The sequence below is a fragment of the Pimephales promelas genome, chromosome 6 (genome assembly GCF_988280905.1).
Source record: "Pimephales promelas chromosome 6, fPimPro1.hap1.1, whole genome shotgun sequence".
NCBI classification, from domain to species: Eukaryota; Metazoa; Chordata; class Actinopteri; order Cypriniformes; family Leuciscidae; genus Pimephales; species Pimephales promelas.
The window spans coordinates 5,015,220-5,038,326 of NC_142774.1; the positions used below are offsets into that span (position 1 = coordinate 5,015,220).

General features: G+C 36.9%; 1 protein-coding gene across 1 annotated transcript; it reads left to right on the forward strand.

The window, feature by feature from the left end:
- The first annotated feature begins 2,488 nt into the window (after positions 1–2,488).
- Positions 2,489–23,060, forward strand: LOC120489428 (heparan sulfate glucosamine 3-O-sulfotransferase 6). Its single transcript, XM_039686238.2, has 3 exons — positions 2,489–2,533; positions 4,396–5,436; positions 20,314–23,060. Exons 2-3 carry the CDS (start codon positions 4,934–4,936, stop codon positions 20,930–20,932), a joined length of 1,122 nt encoding a protein of 373 aa, XP_039542172.2. The 5' UTR covers positions 2,489–2,533; positions 4,396–4,933; the 3' UTR covers positions 20,933–23,060.
- Positions 23,061–23,107: the final 47 nt, after the last annotated feature.

Consider the following 23,107-nt stretch of genomic DNA (forward strand, 5'->3'; position numbering starts at 1 on the left):
GTTGATGATGATATCCAATGCATTAATGCATTTTTTTTTGCCTTGTCATTCTCTTTGCCGTTTCTATTGTTCTTTTTACTTTCACTTCTTCGCAATTGTGTTTGTTTACAGTGCGTTCATTTGATGTTGTTGTCAGTCTCTAGTTCAATACCACATTTATTTATTTTCCTTTATTTGCAATTAGTTATATTAGCAATTAGTAATACTTGCTAAAGGGTTAGTTTAGGATTAGGGTTAGTTATTATTACTATGGTTAGTACATGTAACAAGGACACTGTAAAATAAAGTGTTTGCGAACTGCAACACTTATATCATGTTTAAGCGCCTACATGTTTAAGTATGTGTTGCGTAACTGCAATGCGTCAATGCCGTATAGATGCTCTGACATCAGCATGGATTTCAGTCCATGTGAATGACAAGCATGTTCTAAATGGTGCGTACATCTCAAATAGAGACAAAATACCATGCCGTCAATAAATTCGACAAACCAAAGGAAGATTTATTTTTAATCTTGTGTAACCAGTCTGACCTGCAGTAGTGCATAGCTTTGAGCCTGCAAAAATTATACAGACACGCTCAGAGTTCACTTCAGTTCAGTAAAGAACTGGTTTGGCATATTTTGACATGCATGGTGATATCAACAGTAAGTAATTCCTCTCAGATCAGTATTGCTTATTTGAGATCTCAAATATACTAAACGTCCTTTTAAGTAATTCGATGGTTTGTTTTTCAATCGTTGTCTTGTTGACGGCTCAGGATTAAGCTCGAGTTGATTTTAAGTGACATTTGCACCACAAAATAATGATATAGTTTTGTCTTGAACTATATACGCTGAGTGGAAAGGTTGCCAGGTCACCAGTCATGCGTATGATACGTGTTTGTGGGTGGCAGCTCCCTGGTGGTCTTCCCCAAATATGTAGCTTGAAACACTTATTAGTTCGTCTTCAGAAAGGCCGTGTGTATCCCTCATGCAGACAAGGGTTATCACACATATGGTGTGTGTATGATAAGCCAAACTTATTCTCTGGCCAATGTCAAAAGTCTTCCCAATATCTCTAATAGTATGGTACCATGTATTGTGTCTCCTTTAAATGTAAATAAATGGGGATTTTTTTTGTCTTGAAATGCATGCTTAATAAATCTAAAACTGTCAATTAAAGCTTTTTTTTACTTTTACTTTGACCTTTTGTCACTATAAAGGACCTTTTGTGCAATGGAAAGGTTTTGCGTTAATTTTAAGATAGGTCTAAGTATAGCATTTCCAAAATGATGCCGAATCGATTGCAGAAAAGCCATGAAACAAGCGTAACTATTATAATTGCAATGCTGGCACGGTTATCCTGAGCTTTATGATTTCGTAGTTTTTGTCGAATCAACATGCTCTTGCCGGGTGCTAGAAGAAGCTTTGAGTCTAGAAAGGTCCAGTATTGCTGTTAAGTCTTAATGATCCCGTTTTATGACACGCTGAGATCGTCACGGGGGTGTTTGGCCACTGTCAGGGTGCGTTGTCTTTAGCCTTTCTGCAGGCTCCGTAGAGTCTGGACCATAATGACACCTGTCCTGTTGTGTTAACAAGAGATTGTCAACCAAAGTAAGACTGTGTTGCCCAAATCATCTTTTTTTCGGATAATTTCGAGATTGGTATATAGGCATTTGTAATTGTGAGGTTGATTATGCATCATTTGCATCAAAAACCCATATTTGAGCTGCCAAATTCAGAAAAAATATATATATATAAATATATATGTATTTGTATATATATATATATATATATATGAATAATAATAATTATTTATATATATATATATATATATATATATATATGAAGAGTTCAGATGCAAAAGCCTCTAAATGCCATTTGAAATTTTCTTCTTTAATGATGATTTTTATCAAACTTGTATATTTAAGTTAAGTAATTTCACTTAAATAACAATTAATAGGTAATTATCATTGCCATTTAAGTGAAATCACTGAACTTAAATATACAAGCTTGATAAAAATTATCATTCTAGAAGAAAATTTCAAATGGCATTTAGAGGCTTTTGCATCTGAATTCTTATATATATATTAGGGCTGTCAAACAATTAATTGTGATTAATTGCATCCAAAATAAAAGTTTGTGTTTACATAATATGTGGGTGCACTGTGTATAATTATTATATATATATATATATATATATATATATATAAATACACACACATGCTTGTATATTTAAGAAAAAAATATTATTTATATATAAAATATTTATATTTACAGCCCTAAATATGACAGCCCTATTATATATATATATATATATGCTGTTCCAAACTCCATGGTTTACCCAATGGTTTACCCAAAAATATGAAAATGATGTCATTATATACATTCTCACGTTGTTCCAAACCTGTATTACTTTCTTTCTTTTGCTACTGGATTTATTTTCATTCTATGGAAGACAATGGTGTCCATCAACCGTTTCTTTACTGACATTCTTCACCTTCTTTTGTGTTCAGCAGAAGAAAGAAAATCATACAGGTTTGGAACAACGTGAGCGTGAGTATATGATCACATAACTTTCGTTTTTGGGTGAGCTGTCCCTTTAAGAGAGTAAGTCTAGTTGAATATTAAGAGCAGTGATTTTCAAATTCATAAGGGGTCCATAAATAGTTTGAGAGAAAAGGCTTGGCAAATCGATTTTAGAAGTTTTGGGGGGAAATCCTGACTAGATGTTTGGAAGGAAAATGTTTTGTTCAAAGTATTTAGCAGTATTTAGTGAAATATTAATGTTGATATTTCAACATTAATATTTCACACACAAACACACGTTTCGGTTGTGTTTCTCATACGCGTGTGCGCAGAGCCTGTAAGCCTGGTTTAGATTTATGGTGAAATCTGAATTGAAATTCTTATAATTTACAGTAATAGTGGGTAAAACAAAAGAAGATATTAGTAAATATTGTCCAGACAGTATTTTAATCATTTGCTTTTGTTTTTATTACACTTATAAATAAAAGTCAATTACTTGTAGTCAATTGTAGTGTTTATAAAACCACACTTGCTGTTTGTATTTCTCCATGCCCAAGTAAAACAAAACTACCAAAATGTATTTAAAATACATTTTTTAATACTTTATTTTTGTACAATAGAACATGAACATATTTACTGATATATCCCTTATATAATAATCAAATAATCAAGTTTAACATATAATTATCAACATATAATAATCAAACTGTAATTAGAGTAGGCCTACTTCTTCAGTGCACAATGCACATTTCTTAATATTAAGCCTAAAATGTGTTTTAATATCACTATTATTAACCACAGTATGTTCACTGTATAATATCAGTCTATAAAAGCAAGATATTTAAGTGTTCCTAAAGTAGACTTAGTTCAGTTTTAGCACAATCAAATATACTTATGTACATTATATCTTGGAAAGTGCCTTTTCCTTTCCAGAAAACTAAAAGTGCAAAATTATGCATTACAATAGCAGACTTGTACATATATCAATTTAGTATACCAAAAGTACAATTGCTGGGTATTTGTAGTATACTTGGCATAACATAAATGCATATATATATATATAAGCCTATATACAGTATATATGTGTGTGCGTGTGTGCGCACTGTAAAAATTAATATGCTTTATCAAATCAATAAAATTGTGGCAACAGATTACAAGCAGTATTCATTAAATTGAACAAATTAGAATTGAGTAATAAGAAAGATTAATTAAAAAGATGAATTAATAACTCTTTATTTTATATTGTTAACAAGCAGAATCACTAAAGGAGAAAACCGTAATTTTAAAACAAACACTGATCACCATAATGGTGACTTTAATGTATTTTTTTAGTTGTTGTTTTAAGTTTTACTCATTTTAAATGGTTAACTTTTAAGGAATTAATTTGATTAATTATTACTCAATTCTAATTTGTTCAATTTTTAATAATATTGCTTGTAATCTGTTGCCACAATTGTTTTGATTAGATAAAGCGTATTCATTTTTACAGTGTGTGTGTGTGTGTGTGTGTGTGTTTTACAAGGGTGTAAGTATTAATGAATGTATTAAAAATATTAAACCTCAAATATGGCTATGCCTTTGCACGGGTTCCCTTCTTAAAATATAAATAAGGCTACACTTTTTATTTAAAAAAGTTTGAAAACCCCTGATTTATTTGTTATTTATGTTTTTTATTGTCATATTGCTAATTGTATTGGAACTATACAGTCTAAAAAGTACTTTTAAATTAATATTCTAGTGTGTGTGTGCGTGTGCTATTATATATATTATATATTATATGCATTGTCTTGTCTTTTATATTGTTTTTTTTTTTTTTGGGATATTTGGATGCTGCTGTTTTAATCAGTATTGGTCATTCCAGATAAAATAATAAAATGTGTGTGTGTCAGAGACCAGATGAAGGAGCAGACTGTCTCCGCTGAGTGTGTGGCCTGCAGGACAGGTGTTGCTCACTGACTGACCTCTTCATCTCCACTGTAGGAAAGTAGCCTACATGCCATAAAAATACCCGAGATAACATTTCACTATCTCTCTCTCTTATGGATGAACTTTGACCTGTTCTTTTCTCATCCGCAAATAAAACAAGCTCTCTAACTCTCATCGATTTAACAGCACTTCATGGATTTGTAACTGCTTAGGAAAGTCATAAAAGCAATTTGAGGAATAGGGGTGGGACTCGGAAGGCAGGGCGTGGATACACACCATAAACGGGTGGGAGATGAGTGGGTAACCCTGGTCACCCGAAGCTGCATCCGAAGCTATCACTCCAGCAAAAAAGAGCATGACAATTATGATTCGTTATCTTACACGCGAACGCGCAAAATTAGTGACTTCGAGGCGTGAGTAAATCTCACTAAATGTCAAGTCTTGCAACCAAAAGTCACTCTTTTGCATTTAATACGGCATGATTCCTCCGTTTACCGTGTTATGTCTTGCGAAGCAAAGACACTCATGGGATGTTGGACGACGAGTTTCGACTTCGGACACCTGAAAGCGCATTCCAAGGTGTCCGTGTTCTTTACCATGATCCTTATATTCACCTATTTATTCTACTGTCTCACTGGATACTGCGATTCCATGCCGAGTCCACTGTACGTGCATCAGAGTTTCAGAAGCAAACTTTTCCCAAAGGAAGGGAAGAAACTCCAGCCGGAGGCGCGCGGGAACGGCTCCGTCGTGCGCGAACTCCTCGACCAGGACGTGGAAGATGAGAAGCGACAGCGAGCTTTAGGCTATGACACTTACAGCAATCTTTCTGTGTCAAACAACTTCGGGACTAAAGAGTTTCCTCAGGCGATTATCATCGGCGTGAAGAAGGGGGGAACGCGCGCGCTTCTGGAGTTCCTGCGCGTGCATCCTGACGTGCGAGCGGTGGGCGCAGAGCCGCACTTCTTTGACAGGTTTTATGAGAGGGGTCTTCAGTGGTACAGGTAGGTCGTCTGTCAATAGTGAGACTGTATCCAACTATATAGGGAGTCTAAAATAAAATAAAACTCTAAACGTGTCAACTGCATTATGCAGCCATCCATGAAAGATATCACGCGCTTGTTGCATGCAAGGACACTTGAGGCACACGTGAAAAAGTATGAATACAATTGGCTGTAGGCTAAACCAGAGTAGTGACATTTTTCTTAAATAAATATAGCACTTGTTTGCAGATGGCTATCAAGTGTTTTGAAGCACTTTACGCATTCTCATCCTTTAGCGTCATATAAAACGCTATATGACAAAACGGCGCTATACTACGCACACGGCACCCGTTATCGTTAATATAACACGCGCTGACTTTACATTGAAGCACCAACAGTACCATTAACTGCCAAATATGGTTTGTTTATTTACGTATGCATGAAAAAACTCTCCTAGTGACTGCATAGCAACGTGCTAAACCAATAACCATGGCAACCACCCGTTCTAGTACCACTCGAGACGCAAGAAAGAGATGCATATTGAAACCAAAAGTGGCAGTTCTACTTTATAAACCGATCACAAATGTTAATCTTATCTGTCTGTAAATCACTCCCTATGATTTCGATTCTTGGAGACTGCAATTTTCTTTATCCAAGTTACCCACTTAAAATGTTAAGAGTGGTAATTAAGTGAGCCACCAGATGTTATATCTCACAGAAGCCCAATTTTACAACAGACATCGTAATTTATGCATATCTGAGGCACATAAAGCCTCCTCCTCGTAAAGTCTTCCAGCAGAGATCATTGGTTTAATGAACTCCTCAAAAGAGTTTTCTTTCAAAACTGCATGTTTAAACCAGTTATACGTCTGTCTGAATGATCAGTAATTGATTCTTCCCCTCTGGGTTCATTAATATCACCTGTCAATAACCGGCCCAGTGTGTAGAGTCATGTCTCATCGGCAGGACGTTCAGCCCTCTGTCAATAAAATGTCTGTGTCTCTCATCTGATGATATCTTAAACATGTCTATTAAGAAAAACTTTGGCCCAAAATTAAATTCTGTCATATTTACTCACTTTCCAAACTCGTATGCTGTTGTTATTGTTTTTCTTCATAGAACCTGAATGTGTTTGCAATGTCATGAGGGTGAGTGTGTATTATATAGGTTTTATTATGGAGATAATAATCATGGACGGTTTATGCATTTCCTCTCTGCTGTGCGAAGCGACTTTGAGGCTTAGTTTGATGATTTCTCTCTCTTTCACACACATTTGTTCCAGCATGTGGTGACAGCCTTATGCAAACAAAGTACTCATGTACGGGGTTTTTGTAACGTATAATTCAATATCAGCCTTGTCAACACCACTGGTGTTCTGTGTGTGTGCAGACGTGTAATGACAGCTGAGCTATTGTGCATGCCAGCTGGAAGCCCTATGGAAAAGTGTGTGTGTGATAGAGAGAGAGTGCAGGTGCTCACTTTACCCATTAAAAGGTCATGACTTGCCCATCTGAAATATTGTACAAAATGATTACTACATTTGATATTATAGGTGTTTAGTCAAACATTTTATTTTCATTTTTAATTTGATCATTTTATTTTAATTTACATTGTACTGTACGTTTGCCATTATATTTTTAAAACAATAATATCTTAGAAAAGACCTTATATTGACAAACTATATATCATTTGAAAGCTTACAATCTCTAGTTTCCATATTTGGTGACTGCTTTTCAAAATAAATTAGACATAAGCCATAATTTATCAATTTGTTTAATTTTCATAATAATTTTCATACTCATAAAGCGTGTTCAGACCTTTATTTTGAAATAGTGATGAACATGAAAAATCATGAAGAAAAAAAAGGTAGAAACCTTGGTTTGTTTTCATGCCAAGAGTTCAGATTGCATCCGTTCAATTATTTAAAAAAAAAAAGGTCTGAAAATGTTTTAAATATTATGAAAAAATAATAAATTCGCCATTTGTGATGTGGCAATAAGCTATAACGCACATGCGTTTTTTTTTTCTTAGAGGTTGAATTCATATCAAAATCTGCCAAACTTCTCATATTACTTCTGAATAGGAACTCTCCTTCATAAATGGCATGAAAATTGTGAAATTAATGGTTCATATCACTCAAAACACATACTGTATAGAAATGGAGGCGCCCTTATATTTACAGTAATAGAGTCTGGTTGTTCCCTAGTGGAAGCGTTCGGTACTGCGCCCAAACAAAATCTCACAGAAAGCTCATTTTGTTTAGATATCAACCTAATTTTAAACAAAACTTGTTCAGATTTTTAGCTTTGGGTTTTCTGCAGTTTTAGAGTAGCCCAGGTTTTGAAAATATATATTTTATATAAAATATGAATGATTTTTTTTTTACATTGTACATTTCCATAAACTCAAACTTCTATAACGTTTTTTCTGTTTCACTTTCTTAATTTATTTCACTTCGACAAAACTCTGCCAAATGTCTTCTTTAAAATGAGACCAATCTTACAAAGCATTCTTGAATTACAACCTTTTAAGTACGAAATATGCATTTCCATGTCTATTCAAAAAAGGACGTGTTTACTACAACAGTGTGTTTTTAGAAAATGCTTAAATATTGTATGATAAGTAGTATTATTTATTAATTATTAGAAGTAACAAATATGAATTAGTATTATATGCAAATGAAAAATATCTAATTTTACTACAGTATATAATTTATAAAATAATAATTGTAACATTAAAATGATTTAATGAAGAATTGTAATTTAGTTTTACAAATCATAAAAATCTTCTGAAAAGCTGTTTCTATGAAAAATGGTTTGCTATTTTCTTCTCATGAATTGCTAATATGTTCTGATTAACATGTCCATCTATTACATGTTCTTTAATTCTGTGCATTAATCCATAAAACTTGGTCCTCCCCCACCTGACACTGGTAGCACCTTCTCATGACTCCATAAATCACTGTGTGGAATAAAAGTCCCCTCTCGATCAATGATGAATGCAGACGTGCTGGTCATCGATTCTTCCTTAACCAACTGTATTGCACTTAGGCATAGAGACAGTTAATTAACCTGTGCATATTCAATCTGGCTGACAAACTGCTGCTGCCTTTTCAGCTCAAGAGTTTCTTTATGATTCTTGGCCATAAAGGTTTATGCTTTTAAGAGCTTAGGGTTAGGGCACTGTATATTAGTACATTGAATTATGTCGATAGAAAGATTTGGATATTTATATTTTGCAAATTTGTAAAGATACATTTTCAGAAGAAGTGGTTTTAAACAATAGTCGATATAGGCGGAATTCCAGAAAAAGCATTAGCAATCCATTTTTCTTCAGTTGAATACTTGTTAATGAATACATTTACATTTTGCATTACACATTGAATTTAGACATTAAAACCATACATTTCATGATGTCAGAGCGCCGGCTTGATTTCCCATGTGACCCGGGTCTCTAACATAAAACTAGCCATTGATTGATCAGGGCTGAGGGTAGTGGTGTGGAAGAAACCATCAGCGCTGCAGAACAGAGATAGATGAGTTATCTATATCCTCAGAGTCGGAATGAAGAAGAACAGTCAGGAAGCAATGATGGAAACCATCATGTCCTAAAACAATTTGTTGCACCAAATGCAGGGTCTCTTGATAATAATCATAGGAGATCTGTTTATATGCGACACTAAACAATCTCAACAGATCTCGGATAGATATAAAAAGAAATTGCATTGGAAGAGAGGGTTTTTTTATTGGCATCGATTGTTCCAGTGAAGAATCCATGGAATCTTTCCATTCCTTTATAGTGGGGAACACGTTATTTATTTAGATTAGGACTCTGAAGCGATTAATCACATCTAAAATAAAAGTTTGTGTTTACATGATATATGTGTGTGTAGTGTGTATAATTATCTTGTATATATAAATACACACACATGCATGTGTATATATTTAAGAAAAATTTGCATGTACTTCATAAATATATTTATACAAAATTAATATTATACATAAACATAAATATTTGATATTATATATATACATGCATATGTGTGTTTATATATATATATATATATATATATATATATATATATATATATATATATATATATATACAAAATAATTATACACACACATATATTATTTTGGAAGCGATTAATCGCGATTAATCATTTCCCAACCCTAATTTAGATTATTAAAATGTTCTCCATTCTTCTTTAAGGAACCCCCCCCCCCCCCCCACCACCCTTTATTTTTAAGGGTAATTTCATTAATTTACTAATTTGATAATCACAGGAAAAGGTTCGGTGAGCAATTTCCGCTGCTTTGTAAGTTTCCGCTATTATGCTCATTTCAAAACCCCGCCCTCCAAATGTATTTAAGCCAATCCTGTCAGCAAATTCGAAAATGCAAAATCATGACTGGCAGAGAGGGTTTCTGATTGGCTAGCTTAATCAGTTATAGCGCCTAGTTACTTTTGAAGTTCTGCAATTATTTTGTGTATATATATATACAAAATAACTATACACACATATATTATGTAAACACAAACTTTTATTTTGGATGCGATTAACCGAGATTAATTATTTCACAACCCTAATTTAGATTATTAAAATCTTCTCCATTCTTCTTTAAGAACTCCCCCCCCCCCCCCCCCCTATTTATTTTTAAGGGTAATTTCATTAATTTACTAATTTGATAATCACAGGAAAAAGTTCGGTGAGCAATTTCCGCTGCTTTGTAAGTTTCTGCTATTATGCTCATTTCAAAACCCCGCCCTCCAAATGTATTTAAGCCAATCCTGTCAGCAAATTCGAATATGCAAAATCACGACTGGCAGAGAGGGTTTCTGATTGGCTAGCTTAATCAGTTATAGCGCCTAGTTACTTTTGACGTTCTCTTTCGTGGACACACCTGGATGAGTTGTAAGTCTCTGCGAAATGCGTTTAGCTTTGTTATTTTTTTCTTGTGATTTTTTTTGTGGTAAGCTGGATAATAATTTCCTAAGGAACAACTTGGAGTGGGTAAGTTACAGTCTAGGCCAAGAGAAAGAAAGCTTTGGCTTGTCCTACGTTGTTCACCAACCCACAGCGGCATAGATAGTTGTTTTTGATGCATGGCTTCTCAGCAGAAATGCCTCGTCTTCCGCTGCTGAAACACAGAGAAGATCCCATATTCCTTAACCAGAAAAGTATGATTAATAAAAAAACCAATCACGATTGTGCAGCTGCAGTCGTTCTTCTGCTCGTCGTCCTGCGACTGACTGTTAAATCTGCTCATACGGTGGGCTGTTAACCAAGCCAGGGATGTGGTTTCCTCCCGGCCGGTCTTAAAGCTTCATTATGCTGCTACACACTCCATATTGAGTCACTTAAAATTCTGTGTGGTGCATATTTGAACAGATTTCCATTGTGCGATCTGTTTTTACTTTTATATTCCTTCATGAGTGCAGTGAAACGTCTATAGGAGCTACAGAGACGCTCTCTGGTCACATATAAATTTACACCGGTTTTATAAATGTAGTTTTTGCTCTTTGGCTTTGATTCAGTCACATTTGTCACAGAAAGCGTATTCACTGCACACACCACCATAGCATATAGTTCTTTGAATACGCACTGCGCCAGGTCTTTTTTCCCAGGGTCCTCCTGCCAAATTTGTACTGTAAATTTATGTTGAGCGTTTGTGGCCATTTAGCAATGTCCTGATACTGGACCATTTCCAGAAACTGTGACACTTCCCGAATCTCAGATGCATTAAGGATACAGTATTGCATTGGGGGTTTTTTTCTATTTGTGATCAGATTTCCAAAAGCTCACTTTTGCTGGCCATATAAAGTAGTCAAGCTGTGAAGATTCAGAAATAGACATAAGCGATTATATATATATATATATATATATATATATATATATATATATATATATATACCCTGGAAACATACATAAAAAAAAAATCAAACAATAATCCACAACCACCCTTGTGTAAGGCTTTATGTCATGCATTGCTTTATTTCAGTTGGCAGCATCTTCCAGAGTTCAGAGCCCTTTTGAGAAAAGCTCTTTAATTGACTCATTAAAGGGATAGTTCACCCAAAAATGAAAATTATGTCAGTAATTACTCACCCTCATGTTGTTCAACCTCGTAAGACTTTCGTTCATCTTCAGAACACAAATTAAGATATTTTTGATTCAATCTGAGAGCCGGATCACTCCTCCATAGGCTTCTTAAGGGATTGAAACTTGCCGGCCCAGAAAAGTTATTAAAGACATCTTAAAAATAGTCCGAGCGACTACAGTGGCTCAACCTGAAGTTTATCAAGTGACGAGAACACTTTTTGTGCACACAAACAAACAAAAAAACAACTTTATTCAACTATGCATTTCCTTCTCTGTGGGCCTCGACTGCGCAACGCTTCTGTTGTACGTCACAAGCAGGCTTACTATTGGCCGACGCTGGTCATGTGTGTGAGGAACTTGGTTAGATATATGGCTTTGATTCTATAGTAATTTTATAGTAAAAAATATTTTGTAAAATACATGTTTTATAAAAATACAGTATATCTGATTTAATGTAAGTTTTAAACTTCCTTAACTTTTTCATATTTTAATTTTTCACTTCAGACTGTTTTCTTTAAAACAAGACCAAAATTGGGTCTATATTCCAAAGCATTCTAGTCATTTAAGTTTGAATAGTGCATTTTAAATAGAGCTGGTTTAATCCCTTTTTTATACTCAGGAGACATACATTTCAAAACGTGCTAAATAACAACATATTACTTAAATTTATCCTTCAGCACATTAAGACAATGTTCGCATTTAATGTTAGCAGTATTCTTTTTTTTTAGTAGTTTTAATAGTTTAATAAATATTTACTCATCTAAATATCTGAATGTTCTGCACCACTGGCAGCCATGTTGGATTTAGGTCAGGCTGACTAATTGATCACAAAAAGTTTGAAGCAAATCATGTGACCAGCAAACTCAAGACAGACCAAGCTGTCATAAGTAATAAAAGATCTGTTAAAAAAAATCGTTCTTATGCCCCAAAAAATACCATAAAATATACTGTATCTCTTGAGACATGTTGCCTGTAGTTCACAAAAAACTGTCCGGGTGTTTTTGACGTTGGGTTCGGCTGCTCGTAGATGCCACAGCTGACAAGCTCGAATCGATAGGTATTTTAGGAGGAATTTTACGAAGAGGGAGTTGACAGTGTTTGAATGCATCTGTAGTTGTCTTTTTCTGCCTCTTCATCTTTGGGTGTGTTCATCCTGCCACTGCTTCACAGATAAACCCACGCAAACACACTCTCGGCAGCACCACTGATTTTCCCACATGATAAGAATGCCAATTAGTTTCTCTCTCTCTCTCTCTCTTTCACACACACACACACACACACACACACACTGAACAATCTGATTTACCGCTAATCTGTTTCCTGTTAATTCAGAACCCCCCCCCTCTCTCTCTCTCTCTTTCTTTGGAGGATGTGAGCGTTTAAACCTCGGCTTCTCCTTTGACCTGTGTCTTTCCTGCGATGCCACACACGCGGAGTCAAAACATGACGTGTGTCAGCGCCCGCTGAGCGTTTCAAGAATTACAAGACTTTATTGCTCTGATGTTAATAGAGAGCTCAGTTCTGACTCATTTACATTCAGCATTCCTTTGAAGAGAAGCTCAGATCATGTTCAAATCGTTGTCAATAGTGACACACACTCTTAGAAGAACCTTAAAAGGTTCTATCAGCGCTATGTATTTGGAACCCCTAAAAGTTTCTATACACTCTTAAAAAAGGGTTCCTCTGGGTTCTATATAGAACCCTGGGGTTCCATACTTGGCCAATAGAACCTTTTACCCAAAAAAAAAAAAGGGTTCTATATAGAACCATTTCTTCTAAGAGTGCAGAGAGTCTAGAGGAGACGTGCAATCACTAGGATCTGTTGTCTGGAGATCAAACTATCTAGTCTCTGTTTAATGTGGGCTAATTGATGTCTAAAAGAAACAATTGAGACGTTTAAGAGTCTCCTCTGTCATCTCTCTTCCCTAAGGGCTTGTTTCGTCTTGTGATTTCTGTCCGCTTGCATGTTCGTGCAGTTTAACTTGTGTATTTCCAGCTGACATTTAATTGCTTCCCACAGTTTCTAGAAGCTTCCCTTTGCTGTGTAATGACAAGCCTGTGTCCTCAATGCTCCCAATAAGAAGGACCTTGCGTCCTCGTCCACTTAGCCCAGCACTGCAATTAAACACATTATTTTATTTGCAAGGGCTTTTTTGAGTTTTGCTTGCTTCCCGGAAGTTAAGATAACCTTTTTTTAATTTTTTCAATCCAAAATTATTAAATCCGTACTGGTTTCAACTTTTCGGCCCATGGTTAGCCCTTAATAGGAAGCAACTTCCTCCCAGAGACTCATTGCTGCCAGATGTGGCAGAGATCCTACGGGAACATCCCGGGTCACTGCTGCCAGACACAGGGGGGTGTTCAGTCTGGATGTTTTCCTCTGATAATGGGAGAAAGGTCATATCCGGTGGTTCATGTAAATGAGGGAGAGAAGATCCCACTCTGTTATGACGTGTATATAATGCAAACAGCTCAGAGGAAGAGGTGGAATAGGAAGAGCTTGTCGTGTAATCGGGCGTGACTTACCGCTCTTTGTTTATTGTCTCTTTTTTAACAGTTCAACATGTTTTTGGTTCAAAAATGTATTTGAATATTTTGAAAAGTAACCCACAGAAACCTAACCCAAACACTGGTGGTCAGTCAGTATATTTGTCTGGTGTCCAATATGAAACCATGTTCTTCTTTTGTTCATCTTTTTCAGGAATATTTTGAGCCTCTGTTTCTTACAGATTTCTCATGGGAGTGACAATAAATAAATAAATACAATTGAAAATTGATTGATCTATCTATCTATCTATCTATCTATCTATCTATCTATCTATCTATCTATCTATCTATCTATCTATCTATCTATCTATCCTTCCATCCTTCCTTCCTTCCTTCCTTCCTTCCTTCCTTCCTTCCTTCCATCATCCATCCATCCATCATCCATCCTTCCTTCCATCCATCCTTCTTTCTATCCATCCTTCCTTCCTTCCTTCCTTCCTTCCTTCCTTCCTTCCTTCTTTCCTTCTTTGTATCCATCCATCCATCTCTCCATCATCCATCCTTCCATCCATCCATCTCTCCATCATCCATCCTTCCTTTCACCCATCCTTCCATCCATCCACCCATCTCTCCATCCATCCATCCTTCCATCGATCCATCCTTCCTTCCTTCCTTCCTGCCATCCATTCATCCATCCTGCCATCTCTCCATCCATCCATCCATCCATCTTTCCATCCATCCTTCCTTCCTTCCATCCATCCTTCCTTCCTTCCATCCATCCTTCCATCCATCCATCCTTCTTTCTATCCATCCTTCCTTCCATCCATCCATCCATCCTTCCATCCATCCTTCTTTCTATCTATCCTTCCTTCCTTCCATCCATCCTTCTTTCTATCCATCCTTCCTTCCTTCCTTCCTTCCTTCCATCCATCCTTCCTTCCATCCATCCTTCCATCCATCCATCCTTCTTTCTATCCATCCTTCCTTCCTTCCATCCATCCATCCATCCTTCCATCCATCCTTCTTTCTATCCATCCTTCCTTCCTTCCATCCTTCCATCCATCCTTCCTTCCATCCATCCTTCTTTCTATCCATCCTTCCTTCCTTCCTTCCTTCCATCCATCCTTCCTTCCATCCATCCTTCTTTCTATCCATCCTTCCTTCCTTCCATCCTTCCATCCATCCTTCCTTCCATCCATCCTTCTTTCTATCCATCCTTCCTTCCTTCCTTCCTTCTTTCCTTCTTTGTATCCATCCATCAATCTCTCCATCATCCATCCTTCCATCCATCCATCTCTCCATCATCCATCCTTCCTTTCACCCATCCTTCCATCCATCCACCCATCTCTCCATCCATCCATCCTTCCATCGATCCATCCTTCCTTCCTTCCTTCCTGCCATCCATTCATCCATCCTGCCATCTCTCCATCCATCCATCTTTCCATCCATCCATCCATCCATCCTTCCTTCCGTCTTTCCATCCATCCTTACTTTACAAGCATGCAAACCTATTACTTTGGATTCACAATGCCAAGGTTAATATCACTGCCTTCCTTCTTTCCTTGTTGTAAGGATGTATCTATTTATCTATCTATCTAATTTATTTCATTGTAAGGATGTTTAGATGTTAGGAAAACAATGTCACAATGTTGTTTTCTTAACAATTTTTATGCTTATTTTATAATCAAATGAACGCCAAACAAATTGACTTTGTCGATACTTTTAGAGGCCATTTTTGCACCAGGCCACCCGCAGCCGTGCCTTCTTTGCTGGTAAACAGAAATAAATTGTTGCCAGGTTCTGAGCTGATAAGCTCACATGTACTCCCACATTCCCGGCCCCAGATGCTAACCACTAACGCTGCGCTAGGTGTGATCAAAACAAACAGCATGGATGCTAGCCGCTTCATCACCCTACCACCGCACAGGTAACGGCAGCTGCTGCGAAGCCACCCGATAACGAACAAAACACACAGCGCACAACTGGCGAGAGATCAAAGGTTGTCAGAGGTCGCTTGTTAGCTGCGTTTGCAAACCTGGACCAAATGGGGGCTTTATCTTGCTATGCTTCTTTGGATTTGGAGATCAAATAGATGGACCAGAGTGTGTGGGCCATTGGCGTGAATCTAGAAAAGCCCAAACTATTCGCTGATTACCAGCTTGCTCTCCCCAACGTAAACGATGTTGACATGATGTCAACAGACACGGCCAGTGCCATTATGGCTTCCATTAGCTTGATTACTCTGTATTAAACAAGCACTTAGCCGTGTGTACATAGCCAAACAGTGCTGGCACTTTAGATGCAGGGTGAGAATGACAACAGTGATATTAACCATGACATTGTGAATCCAAATTAAAAGGCTGACATGCTTGTAATGCATCAAGATCACATCTCTAAGAGCGGGCACTGGGAACATGCATCATACTTGAAACACTTTTAAAGAAATGCTGCATGATTGGAATAGGTACATTTCAGTTATTGTATGACTTCAGAAGTTGCATGGCATACACTCTAAAAAATGCTGGGTTGTTTTAACCCAATTTTGGGTCAAATATGGACAAACCCAAAATGCTGGGTTAAAAATGTAATGTAAAAATTTAACCCAACGGCTGGGTTAGTCCATATTTGACCCAAAGTTGGGTTAAAACAACCCAGCATTTTTTAGAGTGTAATTTTAGGGTGCTTTTTAATGGTTTTTGTCCCCTTTAGAGCTTAAAGTCAGCACCAAACAAAGTTGCAATTGTCTTTTTTCTCCGATTGTAAAGTATAGATGAGTCAAAGGGCTTTTCGAACAAGAATAAAATGTAGGGTAGGACTTGATTTTGTTCATGGTGAATGGATTGGATGGTTGTGGTTTGCTATTGGTCGACCTCATGTGAGTGACAGGTTACCCCGCCCTCTTGCTAGTTAACGCATCATCAGATAAGAGTAAAGAGGGGAAGTTATTTTGATTAAATGTTACATGGACGGGAATTTTTTTTTAAGTAAATTAAGATCATTTATAATAAATAACGTAATATTCCATAAAAGATGGTGACTTTAAACAGGCGTTGTATGAAGAGTCTATAAAAAAACTTAAATAATAATACACACTTTTGATTGATATCAGAGGGGATAAATAGAGATAAAATGTTGTGATTTTTGGTGTACTGTTCCTTTAAAAGCATTGTAGGTCACATAATATGGCAAATCCAGTGTCTCAATGTTGTGCTTCATTCTATTTCACAGTCATCAGGCCACTGGCACTAACTCTGACTCTTGTCTCTGTCTGTGGTAAAGCTCTCGAAGAGGAATATGATTCCTATTAGAGTTCAGTATTAGCCTCATGGCAATGAGGTGATGGCCAGCCTCAGAGATAGAGAGAGAGAGAGACAGCTTTCCAAACGCCATCCCAGACCAATGAAGAGTTAATCTACTACATATGTTCTCTATGGAAATAATGAGAGTTAGTGCAGAGACTTTTCCATTTGATGCTGGAGCTCTTGGACATCCATCGCGGAGATTAACTGAACCTTGTAATCAACAAAAACCTTATCCTTAGTTATATTTGTTTATAAAAATGTATTTATAAATGATATATTTTACTTATTACCATCTTAGAATAAACAATGATTATTTTTTTTATTATATATTATACTTTACTATTAAAGGAGTAGTTCACTTTAAAAAAATTTTTTTGCTGATAATTTACTCGCCCCCATGTCATCCAAGATGTCCATGTCTTTCTTTCTTCAGTCGAAAAGAAATTAAGGTTTTTGATGAAAACATTCCAAGATTTTTCTCCATATAATGGACTTCAATGGGAACCAAACGGTTCAAGGTCCAAAAGACACTTTCAGTGCAAACTGTTCAAAGGCCTTTAAACGATTTCAGACGATGAATAAGGGTCTTATCAAGTGAAACGATCGCTCATTTAATACATAAATAACAAAGTTTAAATTTTATAAGCTCAAATGGTCGCCTTGCTCTTTTCTGTGACGTACGTTCGTGACTCTTCTTTTCGAACTCGTCCATCAGAATGAACAAATCTTTTTTCGTGTCATTTGGTTCATTCAACGAACGAATTGACTCAGAAAAAGATTAGTTTATTTTGATGAACGAGTTCGAACAGGAGAGTCACGAACGCGCATCACAGAACAGAGCAAGGCGACCATTTGAGCTTATAAAACATAAACTTTGTTATTTTTTTTTTTTAAATGAGCGATAGTTTTGCTTGAACCCTTACTCATCGTCTGGAATCGTTTAAAGCCCTTTGAACAGTTTGCTCTGAAACTCTCATTTGGACCTTGAACTGTTTGGTTCCCATTGAAGTCCATTAAATGGAGAAAATTTTAGGATACTAATAGGATATTATTTAGGATACATGTATAATGCAAATGATTTTTGCCAGATTTGGTTTTCTCACAAATTGCTAGAAAATTTCACATTTAATTACAAAGAAATGGCTAGGAAATGACTGCTAAGAGCTCCTTTTTCTTTCGTTTATAGCAGCTGACCAACTCCCTTCTTGTTCATTCCACTAGGCTGATTTTTAATAAAGTCAACTTTAATGTTTATTTAACAACACTTCGCATTACTCAAGATCGAGTGAGTAATTCAACAGCGACTCATTAGAGAAGTGCTTGTATAATAAAAAGAACATCTTTCAACATAATGAACTGAAATGCAGAACAGTTGTGACGGCTTCATCCGCTGGCGAGAGCTGAAAATGGTGGCGATTATCACGTCTCCAGAGTCACTTTTAATAAAGTTTTTCATTTTGCAGAATTGCCTAAAATTGCTGTTCAATATTTAGTTTGGACGACATAGGTTAAGATACACATAGTTTCTGTCCCAAAACCTAGTGAGCTGCCTACATAGATGACATTTATGTGCTCTCCAAATGCTGTTCTGAAAGGAAGCATAATTATGAAAAAAATATAATGCAGCATCCCTAAAGACACAGTTTAAATCGTCAAAAAAAATGTATGATCATGTCATTCCAAACCAAACATGTATGACTTTTTTTAAGGTAACTTAGTTTGTGTTGCAATGAGGGTGAGTATATAATGTCAATAAGACAATCCCATAATGCATATTTTTTTATTCTTGGGCCTGCAGTGTAGCTTTATCACCATGCTTAAGCCAATTTTATATGTTGAAATAATGTAGACCGATGGCTTCCACCTAAGCATATACCATCATTTAACAGCCTTGTAGCTTACAGTATGTCTGTCTTCAACGGTTTATAAGTTATGGTTAAAAATCAATTCCCCTATGGAGAAAACGAATGGGATTTTTACTTCTGGAACCCATTTGCGGCAACTTTGGCCCGTCCTCAAAGAACATTTGCAGGGCCAAAAAAAAACATGGTATGGATCAAAATCAACACCATATAGATATAATTATGTGTGAATGAAACCTCAGGAGATGAAGCTCGATTAGACTGGGCAGCTGACCAATCAGAGCAGAGGATGCTTTTCAGAGAGACAGGCTTTAAAGAGACAGTAGCTGCGTCCGAAATCGAATACTTCCCTATAGTATGCGAAAAACAGTACGCAAGCAGAGTAGTATGTCCGAAATCATAGAATTGGAAAAACAGTCGGCGAAAAGTACCCGGATGACCTACTACTTCAGTTATAGTTGTCGTTATATTTGAAAATGGCGGAAACTGGAGCCGCGGCTGTAACGGTTGGAGATAAACACAGACACACATGTGTATATCGATTGATTCATTCATGTTTATTTATATCACGAGCAAATAAATGGCTTGCCAAAAATCAACATCTGTCATTCTTCATAGGGGTTGTGTGTGTATTTTATGAGATAAAATTTATTAGGTAAATAAATGTTATTTGAGAAACTCCACAAAAGGCGTGATCTGCGAGCAGCTGACCGTCACCTCCTCTTGATTGTTCGGCTCGGTCGATGTAAAAAATGCAGATGAAAACAGAAAGCAGAACTAAATGGGATCTTAAAATGTCAGGCGACAACAACATGGCACATGTAGTACGTTCGGACTCATTCATACTACCCGTGTTCATACTATATATAAAATACTTTTTTAACGGCCGTGAAGTACGTTCTTATTTAAATATAGTACCTACTCACATAGTACGCGATTTCGGACGCAGCCAGTGACTTAAACAGATGGTTCAGACAGAAGGTGAAAAGAGGTAAATGTATTCTACCATACCACACTAATAAAGTTATAAACTTGTAAATGAGCATTATGCAAACACTTTAAAACTCGAATGCATATTGGCAAACCATTTCGAAACCATGTTTTGATCACATGTTTGACCGATTTTCACTTTCTCTTACTGTAGGAACCTAATGCCTCGTACTTTAGACGGCCAGATCACTATGGAGAAGACACCCAGCTACTTCATCACACGTGAAGCCCCTGCCCGGGTTTTCTCCATGAGCCGCAGCACCAAACTCATCGTGGTGGTCCGTGACCCCGTGACCCGGGCCGTGTCAGACTACACTCAGACTCTGACCAAAAACGCCGGCCTGCCATCTTTCCAGAACCTGGCCTTCAAGAACTCCACCACGGGTCTGATCGACACGTCCTGGAGCGCCGTGAGGATCGGCATCTACTCCAAACACCTGGAGAACTGGCTCAGGTATTTCCCGCTCGCGCAGCTTCTCTTCGTGAGCGGCGAGAAGCTGGTGACGGATCCGGCGGGAGAAATGGGCAGGGTGCAGGATTTTCTGGGACTCAAACGAGTGGTCACCAATAAGCACTTCTACTTTAACCAGACTAAAGGCTTCCCGTGCCTCAAAAAGCCGGAGGGAAGCAGCAGACCGCGATGCCTGGGGAAGACGAAAGGAAGGCCGCATCCGCACATCCCGCCGGAGGTGCTGCACAGACTCAGGGATTTCTACAGGCCTTTCAACATGAAGTTCTACCAGATGACTGGCCAGGACTTTGGCTGGGACTAAAAAGAGTTGCAGCCAGGACCCTTTTTTGATAATGCAGAAAGCTACGAAACTATCTAGTGTTTTTCAGAACCAGTCAAAGCTGGCCCGAAAAGACACTTGCCCCTTTCACACATACAGTCTTTACTGGTAAGTTACTGGTAATGGTAATGTATGACGACAACGGCTCTGTGTTTTAAGATCACTTCCGATGACTGACATCACAGAATTTACCAGTATTTTCGAGTTGTTGTGTGAATGGTCTCTTCCCGGTAGAAAGCCAGAACGCCATTGAACGGCATATTTGTGTACACTCTTAGAAGAAATGGTTCTATTTAGAACCAGAAATGGTTCCATCCCCCGCTTCATATATGGAACTCCAAAATGGTTCTATATAGATCCATTTTTTTGGTAAAAGGTTCTATTGGAACCCCAGGGTTCCAAAAAAGGAATCCTTTTTTTAAGAGTCTATAGAACCTTTTAGGGGTTCCAAATACATAGCGCTGATAGAACCTTTTAAGGTTCTATATAGAACCTTTTCTTCTAAGAGTGTATTCACTGGTAAATCATTCTGGCAATTTTACGGTAATTTACCGGGATTGCTGTGGGAAAGGGGTTTATGAGCAGCAAAAGGCAGCATTTTTGATCTTGCGGTTTAAGTCAAGTCACTTTTGTTTATATAGCCTCTAAATGGACATAGGGTTGAAAAAGAATTATGAGACGGGAGGAAAATGTGGAATGCAAAATGTTTGCGTTCCCCCGAGAAATTTTCCACCCTCTAGCAAAACTTTTGAGTTCTTTGTGAGCAAACCCAAAGTTTCTGGAGGTAAACTCTAAACATTTGCGAGAGAACACGAAAGCATTGAAATATATTTTTTCCTTCCATTTCATATTTTTTTTGTTCATTCACCATGTCACTTTTAGGGGCTCTAACATAGCGCTTTATATAATACAGATTGTTTTACGGTAGCAGAATCAATGGTGCAAACTTCATCAAATATATAAATTCAAATTCTGATGTAAAAGTGTTGATTCAGTTCAGTAAGGCTCATTTCAGTTGTAATTTTGTGTAATTTTTAAATTCTATATGCCGCTCTACAGGAGACAGTGACAATAGTGTCGTTACTCAGCTCAAGTCAGTTCAGGTTTTGATTCTCATAGTCCGAATCCAATATTAAGTGTCTTTTAAATACCAAATTAATGCATTGAAACATTTTTACAAACACTCCTCATCATTAAATGCATTTTAAACAGTCGTGTAACAAACATTAAAGGCTCAGGGAAGGAGGATGCGGGAACCGGGGAACGTTTAACATAATCTTTAATCACCAAATAAACAAACGACAAAACGAAAGTAAAGCGGCAGCCCCTCATGGACGAAACATGATAAAACACAACAAAGTCCAGGCCTGGTCCTGTCTCATCCTTCACTGTCGTAGTAACACTCCCACGCCTCTCGCAATTTCTAGGCATTTTCCATTATATATTTGCATTTTACATCTATTTTTTTGTTTGCGTCTGATTCAACTGAGTATGATCTCAAACTGACTGAACAGAATACCGGCTGTGATGTCTGCTGCCTAAACGCTCCCTTATTTCACATGCCCATAATCATACAGCTCAAAACTCATTTGTTCTTCGTGATTTACTGCTGCCAAAAAAAAGAAAAACTTGGATGTTGTCATTCAGCCACTGTTAAGAGGGAAGAAAAAAGAGGGAGGGAAGCAATAGAAATGTACTATACAAACTTTTATTATTTATTTTGTGTGTTTTTGCTCATGAAAGGAAATTGCCCGCTTCTTCAAGAGATCCTGTTTTACAGTAAAAAAAAATATATATATTTTGGCTAGACTCTTTGGTTTAGATTTTGGACCATGCGAATTGTTTTTATGCCACTTTCTTTCTTTTTTATGTATATTTTCTCTTAGGATGTGTTTCAGCTATTTAACCTCTGTCTTATTTTAAATAGTTGATTTTCTCAATAGTTATACAGGGATGAATACTGGACTATGCATTATCCTTAAGACAATAGCTGCTCACTGAAATCAAAGATCTGCTTCTGCTGTATATTGCTATTATTTATATTTATGAATGTAAAGATTTGTTTGATTTGTCAGTGTCGAAATATATATTGAAATCAGTGAGCAGCTTTTTTTCTACAAACATTATAATAAACAAACATGATAGGAACAGTGTATA

Bases quoted from the DNA above. Each gene is read 5' to 3' on its own strand.
- LOC120489428 (XM_039686238.2), top strand. From the start codon at position 4,934: ATGTCTTGCGAAGCAAAGACACTCATGGGATGTTGGACGACGAGTTTC. The intron at 5,437-20,313 runs GTAGGTCGTCTG...CTCTTACTGTAG, and splicing joins AGGGGTCTTCAGTGGTACAG to GAACCTAATGCCTCGTACTT.